The 16,460-nt window shown below is 39.0% G+C and overlaps 2 protein-coding genes across 2 annotated transcripts in view; both read right to left on the reverse strand.

The window, feature by feature from the left end:
• Nucleotides 1-4,185, reverse strand: part of LOC125673829 (uncharacterized) — a 109,750-nt gene extending 105,565 nt beyond the window's left edge. Inside the window, exon 1 of the mRNA XM_048910662.2 lies at nucleotides 4,116-4,185. Coding sequence (XP_048766619.2) covers nucleotides 4,116-4,164 — 49 coding nt within the window. The 5' untranslated portion in view covers nucleotides 4,165-4,185. The remainder of the gene's footprint in view (nucleotides 1-4,115) is intronic.
• A 4,474-nt stretch (nucleotides 4,186-8,659) lies between these two features.
• LOC125673837 (uncharacterized) lies at nucleotides 8,660-15,690 on the reverse strand. Its single transcript, XM_048910687.2, has 2 exons — nucleotides 10,859-15,690; nucleotides 8,660-9,164 (listed from the first exon to the last, which is right to left on the reverse strand). Exons 1-2 carry the CDS (start codon nucleotides 11,400-11,402, stop codon nucleotides 8,770-8,772), a joined length of 939 nt encoding a protein of 312 aa, XP_048766644.1. The 5' UTR covers nucleotides 11,403-15,690; the 3' UTR covers nucleotides 8,660-8,769.
• Nucleotides 15,691-16,460: the final 770 nt, after the last annotated feature.

Raw genomic sequence — 16,460 nt, forward strand, 5'->3', positions numbered from 1 at the left:
ATCTCTTCAAATGATTAATGATATCTTCAATTCTGAATTATTGCACGCATTAATTGAATCGATGATAAGATTAATTCTTCAGCTGAATTGATGCGCGCTCTAATTGAATTAATGATCTCTTCAGATGAATTAATGATATCAACAATTGAATTGATTCGCGAGCACAATTCAATTGAAGAGAGCAATAATTAATTGATATAATGCGCGCATTAAATTAATTAATGAGAGCAATAATTGAATTGATGCGCGCATTAATTCATTCGATGAGAGCAATAATTGATATAATGCGCGCATTAATTCTTCAATTATTGCTCTCTTCAATTGAATTAATGATATCTTTAATTCATTTGAAGAGAGCAATAATTCTTTTAGAGAGAGCAACTATATAATCAAAGATATCTTCAATTCAACATATCCACAATTGAATTACTGATGTCTTTAATTGAATTGTTGCTCTCTTTAAAAGAATTGATGCGCGCATTAATTCCTTATACAAAAGCATTGTAAATGATTCAAAGATATCTTCAATTGAATTAAAGAGATCATCAAATTATTTATACCGAGCTCTAAATTAATTATTGCGAGCAATATTTCTACTAAATTGATGTTCTCATCAAATGAATTGAAGAGAGCAATAATTGAATTAATGCACGCATCAAATTTATTATTGCTCTCATTGATTGAATTAATGCGCGCATCAATGGAATTGAAGAGAGCAATCATTGAATTAATGCGCGCATTAAATCAATTATTGCTCTCATTAATTCAATTGATGCGCGCATTAATTCAATTGATGAGAGCAATAATTGATTTGATGAGAGCAATAATTGATTTAATGCGCGCATTAATTCAATTAAAGAGAGCAATAATTGAATTGATGATATCTTCAAATAATTGAAGATATCTTCAATTATTGGAGTTTATGTTAATTTGGCGCTCCATATTCCTAGGCACTTGATCCCACCTCTGGTATATCCAGGGATCCGTGTTTGTCCACTCTTTATTTTGTATTCCTTATAGGAGTTCTGAGATTGATCACTGTTCTTTATCTTCACCTTTCATTTAGAACATGCTGTCAAAGCACTTCTTGTTTACAAGCGATCGGCCGTGTGATCTTTATCGCGCCACACCTGCTGTGACACGGGGCATCGGTTTTTGCGGTTTCATCCGAAGGACCGCCCTATTTAGTCGCCTCTTACGATAAGCAAGGGGTACTGAGGACCTATTCTAACACAGATCCCCACTGGATTGGAACACTAAGAACAGAATGCTACACATACACAGGAAGCGGAACTAATGCTATTCAATACAGCACAGGAAGCATTAAAAGGATTGTTGATTGATTGTTTGTTGTACGTCCCGTCGAGAATTTTCCACTCATATTGAGACGTCGGGTTGGAAGCCCATGGATCATCAAAGCTTCACTAAGGAACAAAACAAAATAGAATTAACACATACCTTCCAGTATTATGCTCCAACAAATGATGCAGAGGAAGAATCAAAACGTGAGTTTTACAACAGACTTCGTGTTATTGACAGTAGAAAGAGGCGTCACCATCTTGATGGGAGATCAAAATATCAAAATTGGAAATGATAACACCGGATATGAGGTCATGGGGCAGCTGGGTTATATGAGCGAGAATGCTAAAAAAAAAAAAAAACTTGAAAACTTTGTACAATTAACAAAATGGTCACAGGTGGCCCAAAATGCCAACACAAAAGAATCTACAAAGCGACTTGGGTATTATCAGACAACACAATTGAAAACCAAATAAACTACACTGTATATCTCCTTTATGAAAAGTGAAGATAACGAACAGTGATCAATATCAAAACTCCTATAAGCAATACAAAATTGAGAGTTGGGAAAACACGGACCCCTGGACACACCATAGGTAGGATCAGGTGCCTAGGAGGAGTAAGCATCCCCTGTCGATCGGTCACACCCGCCGTGAGCCCTATATCTTGATCAGGTATGCGGAGTTATCCGTAGTCAAAATCAGTGTACCAAGAACGATCTAACAATCGATATGAAACACGGCAGACAGCATTTGACCCAATGATAGGTTGTATTGGTAAATTAGATCGTTATAACGACCATATAATTTGCGAAATCTATTGCTACATAAATATGGAAAGTTGGCGATGGAGAAGCTGAAATCATCCCGTTTGTCATAAAGTTGAGTTGTTAGTTTGCCGTTAATATCTACTTTCAATAGAATCGACATATGAATGAAGGTTATCATTGTTAATAGATAAAACGTTGTCGATATATCATGTCGAATTGAAGGCCACAGCAAGAGATTTTTTCTTCTCACGTAGAAGTTTTTGAATAAATTCTGCTTCCTGTGAATATAAAAACAGGTCAGCTAACAAAGGAGCACAATTCGTGCCAATGGGAATTCCAACACACTGTTGGAATACCTGATCACCAAGGACCACGAAGATATTGTCAATGAGGAGCTCTAGCATATTTTGTATTTCGACTTCAGAGTACTTGCGTGGAATCAGAGTGGTGTTTAACAAAATAATTTTTTGGATGACTGATCACTAGATATGAATATTTCCGTTTTCCAGTTTTGTTGAAGCAACTGTCTATGGTGTCAAAAAGTCTAGTATTTAATTTATCGTGAGGAATGGTCGTATAAAGTGTTTAAAAGTCATATGTTTTGATGTTGTTGATTTGAGAAGTTTTGCGATTTCAAGTTTACTATAAGATCAGAAGATCTCTGCAAGATATTAAGGTCAAAACGAGCAGCGGATGTAGCTTCAGACCACCACCTTATTAAAAGCAAATATCAAAATGAAGTTAAAAAACAAATAATCTCGCAGAGATCCATATCTATACAACAAGATGACATAAAAGTAATGAATAAAGTAGCCTTATAACAGCTGAGAACGGGAAGTCAGCAGGGCCTGACAACATTGCAGCAGAAGCTGAGTTTGACAGCTCGGTTGTCATGCTCTACCAGCTCTTAAATTACGACCTTATGCAAAATTTAAGCATGATGTTTGTCAAGAAAAATTAAGAATTGACTAATAAAACATGGGTCAATGTTTTAAAGATGTTTCACAAGAAAGATTGATTGATTGTATATTGTTTAACGTCCCTCTCGAGAATTTCCCCCTCATATGGAGACCGCACCATTGCCGGTGAAGGGCTGAAAATTTAGGCCTATGCTCGGCGCTTACGGTCTTTGAGCAGGGAGGGATCTTTATCGTGCCACACCTGCTGTAACACTGGGCCTCGGTTTTTGCGGTCTCATCCGAAGGACCGCCCCATTTAGTCGCCTCTTACGACAAGCTAGGGGTACTGAGGACCTATTCTAACCCGGATTCCTACAGGACACAATTAAGATGTGGAATTTTACCACTAAGAATAGATACCAGGGTGAACTTTTTACGTAAACTATGTAACTATGGTACCTCATCAGAAGATGAATTTCATTTCTTACTATATTGTGCAAAATATACTGAACTCTGAGACAAGTATAGGCGTATGTCAATGAGATTTTTACTGAACTCTGAGACAAATATAGGCGTATGTCAATGAGATTTTTACTTTTTGTTTTCAAATTACCCACGCCAGGTTTTACACTATCTGTTAACAGCACATGTATACTCTCATATACTGTCAAACACTAAAAGCACATGTATACTCTCACATGTATACTCTCATATACAAACACTAAAAGACATTTCTTAATCAATCTGGCATTCAATAAAATATGGATGAAGACTAATCATGGACTACATTGGGTTGATATGATTACCACCAGGCTTGGGGAGGGAAGGTCTTTACCATCGTTTTAAAATTGAATTCATTTACAACCACCGTATATATGATTCATACATATATCTGATTCGATTCATCGATTCTCCTGCAAGTGTGAGGATAGAACTGGATACAGACTTGAATGATTGTAATAACACAGAATATAGTAAGTGTCTACTCTACTTTGATGGGGGAAATGGTATGAGAGAATCTCGGGGGAGGGCCGCACCCTGCATGTACGTATATATTCAGTAAGTAATTTACCTTCATGTTCCTGAAATCAGCAAAAGTAACAGAACTTACCAGTACAGTTTCATCATTAATATCTACACAGACTTACCGTCGTAAATGCCCCATTTTATTTTGACAATCATTCCACCATTATACATGATGCAATGGAATACTGCTACATTTAACTATATCGGGAATCCACTCGTGTATGTAAATGTTACTAATGAAAGATGGTCTCCTAGACAACCCTGCAGGTGTGTCAAGAAAATCAATAGGGTACCTGGTGTCTGCAACACACCTGTTTGAACTGCAGATTTTATATTAATATCAATTATATCTATATACATAAGGACACGTTTCTCAAACCATAGATGAATTATTTTCATCTTGTAAATTGAATGGCTTTAAATATACATGTATTCCCGATATCATTGTGTTGTTAATGAATGATGAATGAAGAACAATAAACCTCTGATTGTAGATGTCCTGTATATACAGGTTCTTGAACGAGTGCTTATGGCATATGAAATGAGTTGCCGGTTTCACGGTAATATTTCCCGAGCCTTTGCGAGGAAAATATAAACCCGTCAACGAATTTCATAAATTTTACTTGCCATAAGCACGAGTGTAAGATTCTACTTATCATACAACTGTCATATTTTAGTTAGTTTCCATTTCATGTGATTGTTTTCATTTCGAGGTCAGCCTAACCTCAATGGATCGTCTGAAAAATGTCCTTGGGCACAAGAAATAAGATCTACAGATAAATACGTCAACGTGATAGCTAAAATGAAATTTTAAATTTAATATCAAGTGGTATCATTATATTATAACAACAAATGAAACAGGAACAATTATGATAGACTTGAATACCGTTTGTAGTAAAGCTAGAAATCTTGTATAGTATAGTATATATATATATATATATATATATATATATATATATATATATATATGGTGGTTATACACATACACAAGAACATGAATGATGGGTTATGAAAGTGGCAATCGTTGCAGAAAAGATTGCATGCGGGTTATGATTTTTTTGGTGCACAATGCTTGCTACCTTCATCAACCGATAAAACAAAAATAAAACATTTTATCGTTGAAAGAAGATCAGACAAAGATGAAATCTTTTTGCAATATTTTACTGAGTCACTGGGCCAGTAACACCGCTTTCCAGGAGAAAAAAACCCCGACTATTTGTCTTTATTTTATTGACTTAACCCTTCATGGTTTTGAGTCGTATCTGGCTATTTTTATATGTTTGGATACTCTTACTTAGGCCTGTCGTTCCGTGAGGAACATAGGCCATCTACGACAGTCCTCCAACGAACACGATTTTGGGCTGCTTTTGCTGCGTCGTGCCAGGTCATGTCCCGCGCCTTCAATTCTGCCTCTGAGTCACGCCTCCAGGTGTTTCTTGGACGACCCCTCTTTCTCTTGTCTTGCGGGTTCCAGGTCGGGGCCTGGCGTGTGGTGCTGGAATGTGGCTTTCTTAGGGTGTGTCCAATCCAGCCCCACTTCCTTCGTCCGATTTGCATGTCTTATGGTTCTTGCCCTACTCTCTTCCATAGTTCTTCATTTGTGATCTTTTCAGGTCTGACATTGGATGTTGAAGATGCGCCTGAGACAGGTGTTTTAAAATGTCTGGATCTTCTGTAGGGTTGTTTTGGTCGTTCTCCATGTCTCTGCTACATACAGTAAGACGGACTTGACATTAGAATTGAAGATCTGCAGTTTGGTAGTAATGAGGATGTTCTTTGAAGCCCAGATGTTCTTTAGCATGGTAAACGCAGCTCTTGCCTTGCTGATTCTTGATTTGATGTCACTATCTGTACCACCCTGTCTGTCCATCACACTTCCCAGGTAGATGAAAGACTCAACTTCTCTTATGGGCTCACCACCAACTGTGACTGGTAATTGGACAGTGGTGTTGATCTTCATCAATTCTGTTTTCTTCAAATTGATCTTGAGTCCCGTTCCTGCTGATGTTGTTACAAGGTGAGTTGTTTTGTCCTGCATCTGACTGTGGTTGTGCGAAAGGAGAGCCAGGTCATCGGCAAAGTCGTGTTGCGTCAGGAGTGTCCACTGTATACCATTGTTCCTGCCCGGTGTGGTAGTCCTCATGATCCAGTCAATAACCATCAGGAAGAGGAATGGTGACAGCAAACATCTTTGTCAAACTCCTGTTTTGACCTCAAAACTCTCGGACATCTGGCCAGCATGGGCAACCCTGCATGGCATGCCTTGGTAGGTGTTACGAATCAGGGAGTCGAGCTTTTCGGGTACTCCATAGTGCCTCAGTATCTTCCATAGTGTCTCACGTTCCACGCTGTCGAACGCTTTCTCGTAGTCGATGAAGTTGATATAGAGGGGGGGGGGGGGACTTCCACTCCAGTGATTGTTCAATGATGATGCGCAGACTGGCTATCTGGTCAGCACATGATATGTTGCGTCTAAAACCAGTCTGCTGATCACGGAGCTTTGGGTCCACTGAGGCATCCTCTCGAGAAGGATCCTGTTGAGGACCTTGCCAGGCACTGACAGGAGCATAATTCCCCGGTAGTTACTGCAATCCCTCAGATCTCCCTTCTTTGGCAGCTTCAGGCCCTGCCGCTTTTCCATTCTTAAGTGTGGTAATTGCTCTCCTGATCTCTGTCTTTGTTGGCTTGTCGCAGTCGAGCGGAAAGTCTGTATCGGCTGGTTGTATGTCTGGAGGCGTTTCTGGTGTTGGTCTATTTAATAGCTCTCGAAAGTGTTCTACCCATCTCTTCAATTGTTCTTCTGTTGTTGTGAGAAGATTCCCGTTCTTGTCCGTCACTGGCTTGTCTGTCTGCTGGAACTTGTTGGAGAACTTCTTTGTGACCATATACAGTTCTCAAGTTTCCTTGTCTTGCTGCTTGGATACTCTGCATAGCTTTAAATTTGTCGAGTCAAATCCGATTAAAATTTATCGGCCTTTCACGTCCTTTCTCCTCTGTCACGCCGAAAACTATTCGATCCCTGATCATCTCTTCTGGATTCCCATAATTACAATCTTTAATTAGCGTCTTTAACTTTGTGAGATATTGCTCTATCAATTCCTTGTGTAGCAAGGTTAAATGTGTACCTGGTGAATATTTGGTTAAGCTTAGGTTGTACAATGTAGGTATTTATAGAAGCGTCTGTGATGGGGGTCTTTTTCTTGCTCTCCATTGTACCCATGCTAGTGTCGATAATTTCTCTTCCCCTTTCATCCACCCATGATAGTAGATAACTATGTGGCTTGAATGACTTCATCTTTGGACTCCAGGGGTCAGAGTCCTTTGAACGGTCACGGTAGCTAAGTGGTAGACCGTTCGCTTCGAGGTCAGGAGGTCGTGAGTTTGAGCTCCGCTCATGCCATGGCCGCGTCAAACCTAGGACGTTAACATAGACACGCCATATTGTGATTACTCCTTCGCCAAACGCTTGACATCTAGAAGTAAGAATCATGGGTCTTTCGGATATGACCTTAAAAACGGAGGTCCCGTGTCGCGACATACGTTGGCCCGCTAAAGAACCCTCATTACTACGGCCCTGAGCGCTAAGCATAGGTCTAAATTTGTAGTATTTCACCTAGCCACAGCTCGTGACGCCTCGATGTGAGTGAAAAATTTCCCATGGATATAACACAACAATAACAAATCTAAATCAATCATAAAAATGGAGTTTATGGAATTCCGGAAGTGTGTTCCCATTATTTAAAACTCTAAATTTAAAAAAAAAAATGTCGTATTACTAGTAATTTATATTGCGCAGGAAGACAGACGTTTAAATTACTCGAAAACCAACAAAGAAGTAAAATATTCCACCGATACTTAGAATGCATGGTAGAACGAGGACTACATCGACTCTGAGAAATACAACTGTGTATTAACTGCATTTGATTAAAATGGCGATTAATTTTAGACATTTATCAATAGGTTTTAAAATTATTCATAAAAGTCTTTGATTTTATGAATTGAATGCGATGATCCAGCTACCTTATACGGACAATATTTTCATTGCCTTTCGGGTTTTGTGATTTTTAACTTCATGTTTTTGTTTTGTTTTGAACATATTTTATTGATGCAATCAAAAGGATTGGGAACAAGTTCTAACAACTTACAAGTCCCTCTCCATGTAAAATCGTATTCAGGCCACAAATACTTGTATGATTATGATACTGAATTTAAGTTTTGATGTTATAAAGCCCAAAAAAGTAAATCAATAAATTGCATGAATTTAAGTTTTGCAGTTCTTGTCCATGTTAATCACCGGATGTGTGGACAATAAGAGATAGAAAATTATCTAATAGTCAGTGATCCAAAAGATGTGAATACCATTTTGGGTAATCAAAGGTCAGAGTGTTCGCTTGGTGATTCGGCCGCATCAGACCTAAGACGTAAACACTGATAGTGATTGCTTCTTCGCCAAACGCTCGGCCTCTAATAATGAGAATCGCGGGTCTGTCGGATATGACCCTATAACGGAGGTCACGTGTGTCAGTAGGCGTTGACATGATAACAACCTGCTACAACCATGAGCGCCATGTTTGTGACCCTTTACCTACACTGGTCTCCCCATATGAGTGGAAAAATTTCCCAATGGGTCGTAATAAGAAATAAACGAAGGATTTACATGAACGAATATGTGTTGGCATTCTATTTATTATCTATTGCAAGACTCACTATATAAATTTCTTTCAAGAAATATATATTGAGCATCCTTCATACTCACTATCAAATCAATATATTGTTTCAGTACAGTTTCCATCCCGAGAAAGATGAAAACTTTTCCCTGGCGAACGCTTCCAGGTAGCTGGACGCAATGTTCACCTGATCCCCTTCTTGTAAAGTCAACACGACCTGGTTTGAACCACTGCTGTAGATCTGTTGAGTAGAGGATATCTGATTAAAGGCTGTCCAACCTTTGTACACACCGTTTATTCGCAGAGAGGGATGAGCTGCTTTGCCTGGGTTTGTTAGTGTTGCCCAAGCAAAGACATATGTCCCACCAGAGGGCGCTGTGAAAGTTCCACAGGAAGCGTTGAAATGGTTGCCTTCATTTACCAATACAGTATCGAATATCCATGTCTGACCTGGACTGTAGGTTTTCGCTGAACTCATTAACACAGAAAAGGAAATGCTGTTATCTTGAAATAAAACAAAATACATTTTCTGAATTTAGCATACAATGAAAAGGTGAAGATAAAGAACAGTGATCAATCTCATAATTCCTATAAGGAATACAAAATTAAGAGTTGGGCAAACATGGACCCCTTCTAAGTGAGTTCAGGTGCCTAGGAGGAGCAAGCATTCCCTTGAGATAAAGACGAAATAGATAAAATGTGATACCGGATAAAACCTCTTACTGTGTTCATTGCATTCACCAGAAATGCATTCTAGAGTAGGTAATATCTTATAATCAATGGAAAAGTCAGGAAAAATTAAGATACAAGGAACGATTATGTACATAAAAGGACCTAAAAATTTCCTGTTTTAAGCTTGATCTGTGTTTTAAGTAAGTGAAATATTATAGGGTTATTGAACTTATATTGGTGAATATTGGCACGAGTTGGCTGTCAAAATGCACGAGCTTGCGAGTGCATTTTGACAGCCAACGAGTGCCAATATTCACCTATATAAGTTCAATAACCCTTTTATTATATAGCTAAAGTATTTAGTTGTTAAATTATATCCCTTTTCACTCAAACTACTCCAAAATAGACGAGGATTCATCAATATTGGCAGTGTGCAATAACAGCATGCATTTCTTAACTGTTCAATATTTAACCCGTCACTAATGCATGAAGCAAACTGATTTTGTAAATGGGGACATCATAATTTATGTACAGTAAAACATTTTGCTTAAGTAAATATCAAATACCGGCTCTGTCAGATTCGGAGGACCGTCGTCTGCCATTTTGGCTTGTTTACGTCGTTACGGTAACGTCAATATTGAACGCTCATACTCGGAATGTTTCGGGCGCATACACTTTACGCAATGCAAAGTTAGCGTTCAATAAATTCTCAGGATATTGAACGCTAACATTCTCTAGATTTTACGCAGATTTTATATTATACTATTTATTAGCTATATAATAAATGCCATGTATAGGCCTACTATCTCAACTTTTAATCAAAGTTATTGCTTATTTGTGATACCATTATTACATCCTGAATAAGACTTTCCCCCGCTTTTTTTTTCAAAAAGTGCTTAAAACTGTTTAAAACTTTCATCCAGATTATTGCTAAGGAAAAGGTGTGCCCATCCGTCGAGCAAAATGAAATTGATGTATATTGTATATTAATAGAAGATAAAAATGTATTTCAATATGAAATGCTCGACACATGTATGTTTTCTGAGAGGACACCCCCACCCCCCACCCCTGAATATATGAACTTTTTCATTGATTTTAGCATGTTTGGCAATTTTATGCCAACTTTACGCTCCTGTCATACAACACGAAGCAATCTTGGATCAAATTAGACGTAGTTTGGGTTTGCTTATATATTCATTATTTGAAAGCCAGATTTTGGGACTCCTACTGAAATCATCCATGTTCTGGGCCAGATGACAGTAGAAACTGTACACTCCTTTGTATGTGTAACAGGGAAGGAGAAAATACAACGGACCAGATCGGGATTCGAACCCGGGCCCCCTGAATCTCTAGTCAGGTGCTCTACCAACTGGCCACCGGCGATCGAACCCGGCTAACCGCTACAGATGCATAGACAGATTGAAAGCGAAATTTTGCATTCCTTCTACTTTCTTGATCAAAGTGTTGGACTACATCTAGACATAGAATATACATTAAATCTACAGATGCTATGTTTCTGTACTTACATTTCTTCAAGATGGATAATGACAGTGACATATTTCTTATCCGTTCTTTAGTCTCAATCAGGTCTGCATTAAAAGCAACGATAGTGTTGTTAACGATTTCCAACAACAATTGATGTTTTCCCTCGGCCAGCTTTTGTTGTTCCTTTATAGTTTGGCGTCCTTTCATCAGGTTTTCCACAGAACTGAACAACACACTCATCGTCGTCTTTAAGCCCGCTACTTTTTCTTCTCTTTGCGAATTTTTATCTAAAGCCCTCTGATGTTCTTTACGAAGATCTATGAGTTCTTTTCGCAGTGTGTCGTAGTTGTTTTTGCATGTCTGCATGTCCATCATGAGAGTTTGAAGATGTTGAACAAAAGAAAAGCGAACAAGACTCTCTTGATTCAATATCTGCCGCAGAATATCTGCATCCTTAATGAACGACATATTTCCAAGTCCCTCGATATTGCCGGAATTATTTCCTGTAAGCAGCGAATAAGGATTTGCTAGAATAACATGTGTAAAATTAAGAAAAGTTGTTAAGATCACGAGGTAGGACTCCATCACGCTAAGGTTGTTCACAGCACAAAGTGAAATAAGACTGTGCTTGACTACTGAAATTATGAAGCATATTTTTGTTTGGAATGATAAATATTTATGGCTTGTATCGTAATATTTGTGCTTTTACCGTAAATCGGATCCAATTTTTTCTTTTGTTTACATGAAAGAGTTCTTCACATGCCATTTGTTATCCAATGATTTATATTCTTGCCTACCATGTATTTGCAACAGTAAACAACACGTAGCAATTTGATTTAGATCAGCTTCATAACCGGTATTCACCCTTTTCAAAGTTACTCAACAGTTGCAATTAGTTAATAGGATGATCTGTTGTTGAGCAATATGAAAACAATTTGTTTCTTCGTCTGAGTTTTGTGCAACATCAAATTTGGGGGCTGCGATTTAATTTTTCAATGTTGCGATTAAAAAAAAACTAATCATTTGACACTGGTCATTAATAACATGAAAAGATTTATTCGTACAAAATCCAAGTAAACTTTATCTAAAACCAGACGATGACAAACTCTCCTACGTGTAGATTTAGATTCCATAGAGTATGACCACCGATTTCTTTCAATTGGCTATATCCTACACAGGAATGACAAAATCGTACAATTTCTTCAAAGAATTAGGGAAAATATGTAATTTCATTTTAAAACTAGGTCAAATCGCTCACCTAAGTCACCTTGGCACTGTTGTTTTTCATCTGTTTTGACTTTTTTTATGATCTTTATTCTCATAAAAATTTGCAAAGGGTCTGAATTCATAACTGAACATGAAATCACACAACATGGGGATGCCGCAACTACAATATGACAAACATACATGACCTTGCTGTTCTGGGAGAATGTCAAGGTCACATACGTCATGATATGAATAAAAGGTCAAGCCAAGAGAAATTTATATAATTTTTTTTTATTAATGTTCTACCTTAAACAGTTCAGAAGATATTGAATAGGTAAGATTTTCTAAAAGTAGGTCATACTCTAAGGTCAAACACTGTGGTATCACAAGATCTTACCATAAAGAATTTATATACAATAAAATCCCTTCTTTAAATAGATTTGGAAATATTTATAGGTTATATTTTCTTAAAAGTAGGTCAAACTCAAAGGTCACAAGATCAAAGAACATATATGAAATGAAAGGTCTTGCAATGATATATATTTCTACCTTAAATCTTAAATAGTTCCGGAGATATTTCACAGGTTACATTCTCTTAAATCTATGTCAAACTTCAACGTCAAAAGGTTAGAAACTTTGGTAGGAAAAGATTTTGTCACAAGAAATGTATAGATTTATAAGGTAAATCGTCTGTTAGAATATATTTCTTCCCCAGTATGTGAGCAGTACTGAGACTTGCATTGTACCGATTTTGCCCACTGAAAAAAATCTTTTCAAGTCAACTGACACGGAACTCAAGAATTCGTGCCTCCTTTCTTGTTGTTCGAGACAACTGTTGAATTATGGCATCTGAAGACAATTTTCCTCGCCTTCTCACAAAGTAAAAACTGTTTTAGGGGAAAATGTACCGCCTCCGTGTCTAACTAATTGATATGATGAGATTGCTGAGAAGCACTTTATTGCCCTGCTATCTGATGGACATCTAAATGAGCACTCCAGACCTTCTCAGATGCATCCGTTCACAATACCACTCTTTAAAGAGGAGCACTCCTCTGAATTCATTCAACATGTTGGTCCTCCAATGCAGATGGCAAATCAAGGTAGTGTTGGTTGGAATTTAACAATAAACGGTCTCTGTGGTTGTCATAATGACAGGAAAACTGGATAGAAGGCAAATGCGAACAGGTTACTATTCATGTGGTCATCAGCCCAAGAAACTTGTGAGCTACTATTCAATGCCGTAAATACATCTCCTTTTTTTTTTGTCTCGAAAGCTCTTAGTTTCTTTTGCAGCATGCAAGTTTTTAGCACTGCTGTAAAGGATATCAAAGTACTAGTATTTTCCACCAGAAAGTTTTGATCCAATCAAAAAGTTTTGGTCCAATGGCAGATTGTCTTAAAAGTTATTTTCTGTAGCTGTATTCTAAGGGTCATATCTTTCAGATAAAGAGCCCTTCTTGTAGTTAAAGAGTTGAAATAACTTCAGATATACGTAATAGCATGAATTGGGGTTATTGCGAAAGTCAATCTTCCTCAGATATAAATAGCCCTTGAAGAATCGTACGGGATCTGTGTAAACAGGAGCTTAAAGCTCATATTCAGCCTTTTCATGTCACTACTAGTATTTGAATACTCAAAGGGTTTATTAAAAAATTTGCAAGACATCAATCACGGCTGAGCTCATGAAAGGCGAAGATAATCAATTTCATCACTCCTAAAAGCAATACAAAATAGATAGTTGGGCAAGCACGGACCCCTGGACACACAAGAGATGGGACCAGGTGCCTAGGAGGAGTAAGCATACCCTGTCGACCGGTCACACCCGCCGTGAGCCCTATATCCTGATCAGGTAAACGGAGTTATCCGTAGTCAAAATCATAATGCCTTCTTTTAATAATATTCTCATCCAGTATGGATGCACAAATTCTTTTATCTTTTACGCAAATCGTATAAGTTTGGTCTTCAGATAAACAGAAACCCCTTTTATTACTTGGATAAGACCCATCTAATGGCAGTCCTACATATTTTTGCACTTGGGTGCTCTGACACATAAGACGTGTACTCGGAGTCACTGCTCCTTTCCTTCATAGGAATGTCATACGAGAAACAAAACCTCCCCAGTCTCTGACCTTTCATCTTTATCCGTCTTATCAAAATCATTTAAAGAAAAAACGTAGTACATCCCTGCTCCGATTCTTCCTTGGGGTCTGAAGACCTATCCGATCGAGATTGAATTCTATTTACGGTTAGTTTCAGGTAATTTTTCAATGCCTCGGAGGATACTTTAGAGAGAAACTCATTGACTCTTATTAATCATTTCCTACAACCAAGAGGGAAACACACATGTAACAGGTTCATCCGACTCCGATCCTTGATCCCTTAGACTCATGTCCGTAGAGGCGCCTCTGTAGCTCTGACAACCAGTCGTCTCCATCCATCCCAGCCTCGTACTGTGCCTTGCACGATTGTTTTGGCAAGGCCTGATGACCTCGTGACATGTCCATACCATTTCAGCTTGCGCCTTTTAACTGGAGTGAGGAGACCTGTATATGGACCGATTTCAAGATCGTGTCTAGTTATCAATATGTTTCTATTTCCTCGTTGGCGATGTGATCTTTGTACGAGATGTCAAAGAGTCTTCTATAGCACTTCATTTCCACTGATTCGATCCTCTTTTTTTATAGATCAACTTTTAGTGTCCATGATTCACAAGCATAGAGGAAGATTGACATAACTAACGATCGCATCAGTCTGATTTTTGAACTAATGGAGATATTTCTGTTGTTCCATATTGACTTCAACTTTGTCAATGCGGCTGTGGTCTGAGCAATTCTGGTCTTGATAGGCCACCCCACCGATGCCGAAAGGACATGAAACTAGCCTTATCAAAGTATGCTCCTGTCAGTGCCTGACAAGGTCCTCAACAGGATCCTTCTCGAGAGGATGAAAGAGGCAGTGGACCCAAAGCTCCGTGATCAGCAGCCTGGTTTTAGACGCAACATATCATGTGCTGACCAGATAGCCAGTCTGGGCATCATCATTGAACAATCACTGGAGTGGAAGTCCCCCCTCTATATCAACTTCATTGACTACGAGAAAGCGTTCAACAGTGTGGACAGTGAGACACTGTGGAAGATACTGAGACGCTATGGAGTACCCGAAAAGCTCGTATTCGTAACACCTACCAAAGCATGACATGCAGGGTTACCCATGCTGCCCAGATGTCCGAGAGTTTTGAGGTCAAGACAGGAGTTCGACAAAGATGTTTGCTGTCACCATTCCTCTTCCTGTTGGTTATTGACTGGATCATGAGGACTACCACATCAAGCAGGAACAATGGTATACAGTGGACACTCCTGACGCAACTCGACGATCTCGATTTTGCCGATGACCTAGCTCTCCTTTCGAACAACCAGTCAGATGCAAGACAAAACAACTCACCTTGTAACAACATTAGCAGGAACAATCAAGATTCAAGATCAATTTGAAGAAAACAGAATTGATGATCAACACCACTGTCCAATTACCCGTCACAGTTGGTGGTGAGCCCATCAAAGAAGTTGAGTCTTTCATCTACCCGGGGAGTGTGACGGACAGACAGGGTGGCACAGACCGTGACATCAAATCAAGAATCGGCAAGGCAAGAGCTGTGTTTACCATGTCAAAGAACATCTGGGCCTCAAAGAACATCCGCATTACTACCAAACTGCAGATCCTCAACTCCAATCTTAAGTCCGTCTTATTGTATGGAACAGAGACATGGAGAACAACCAAAACAACCCTGCAGAAGCTCCAGACATTTTACAACACCTGTCTCAGTCGCATCTTCAACATCCAATGTCAGACCTGAAAAGATCACAAATGAAGAACTATGGAAGAGAGTAGGGCAGGGACCTTTAGAAATGCAAATCAGACGGAAGAAGTGGGGCTGGATTGGACACACCCAAAGGAAGCCACCTTCCAGCACCACACGCCAAGCCCTGACCTGGAACCCGCAGGGCAAGAGAACACCAGGAGGCGTGACTCGGAGGCAGAACTAAAGGCGCAGCACATGACCTGGCACAACGCAGCAAAAGCAGCCCAGAATCGTGTTCCTTGGAGGACTGTCGTTGATGGCCTATGTTCCTCACGGAACGATATGCCTAAGTAAGTAATCAAACTGAGGGAGAAAATGCTTACCTTCACGACTATAGGAATGACCAAGCCATGAAACAGAGTTGTGGTCTTCTAGTTCCGAGGACAGAATCGCCAAAGTCGGTCATTTAAGTCAAAAGGAATGACTCGATTGATTGAATATTGTTTAACGTCCCGTTCGAGAATATTCCACTCATATGGAGACGTCACCATTGCCGGTGAAGGGCTGCAAAATTTAGGCCTATACTCGGCACTTATGGGGATCCAGGTTAGAATAGGTCCTCAGTACCCCTTGCCTGTCGT

The sequence above is a fragment of the Ostrea edulis genome, chromosome 3 (assembly GCF_947568905.1).
Source record: "Ostrea edulis chromosome 3, xbOstEdul1.1, whole genome shotgun sequence".
Taxonomy (NCBI): Eukaryota; Metazoa; Mollusca; class Bivalvia; order Ostreida; family Ostreidae; genus Ostrea; species Ostrea edulis.

Coding starts and splice junctions, on each gene's coding strand:
- LOC125673837 (XM_048910687.2), bottom strand. CDS start 11,402: ATGGAGTCCTACCTCGTGATCTTAACAACTTTTCTTAATTTTACACAT. Junction 9,165..10,858: donor ATTATCCATCTTGAAGAAAT/GTAAGTACAGAA, acceptor TTTTATTTCAAG/ATAACAGCATTTCCTTTTCT.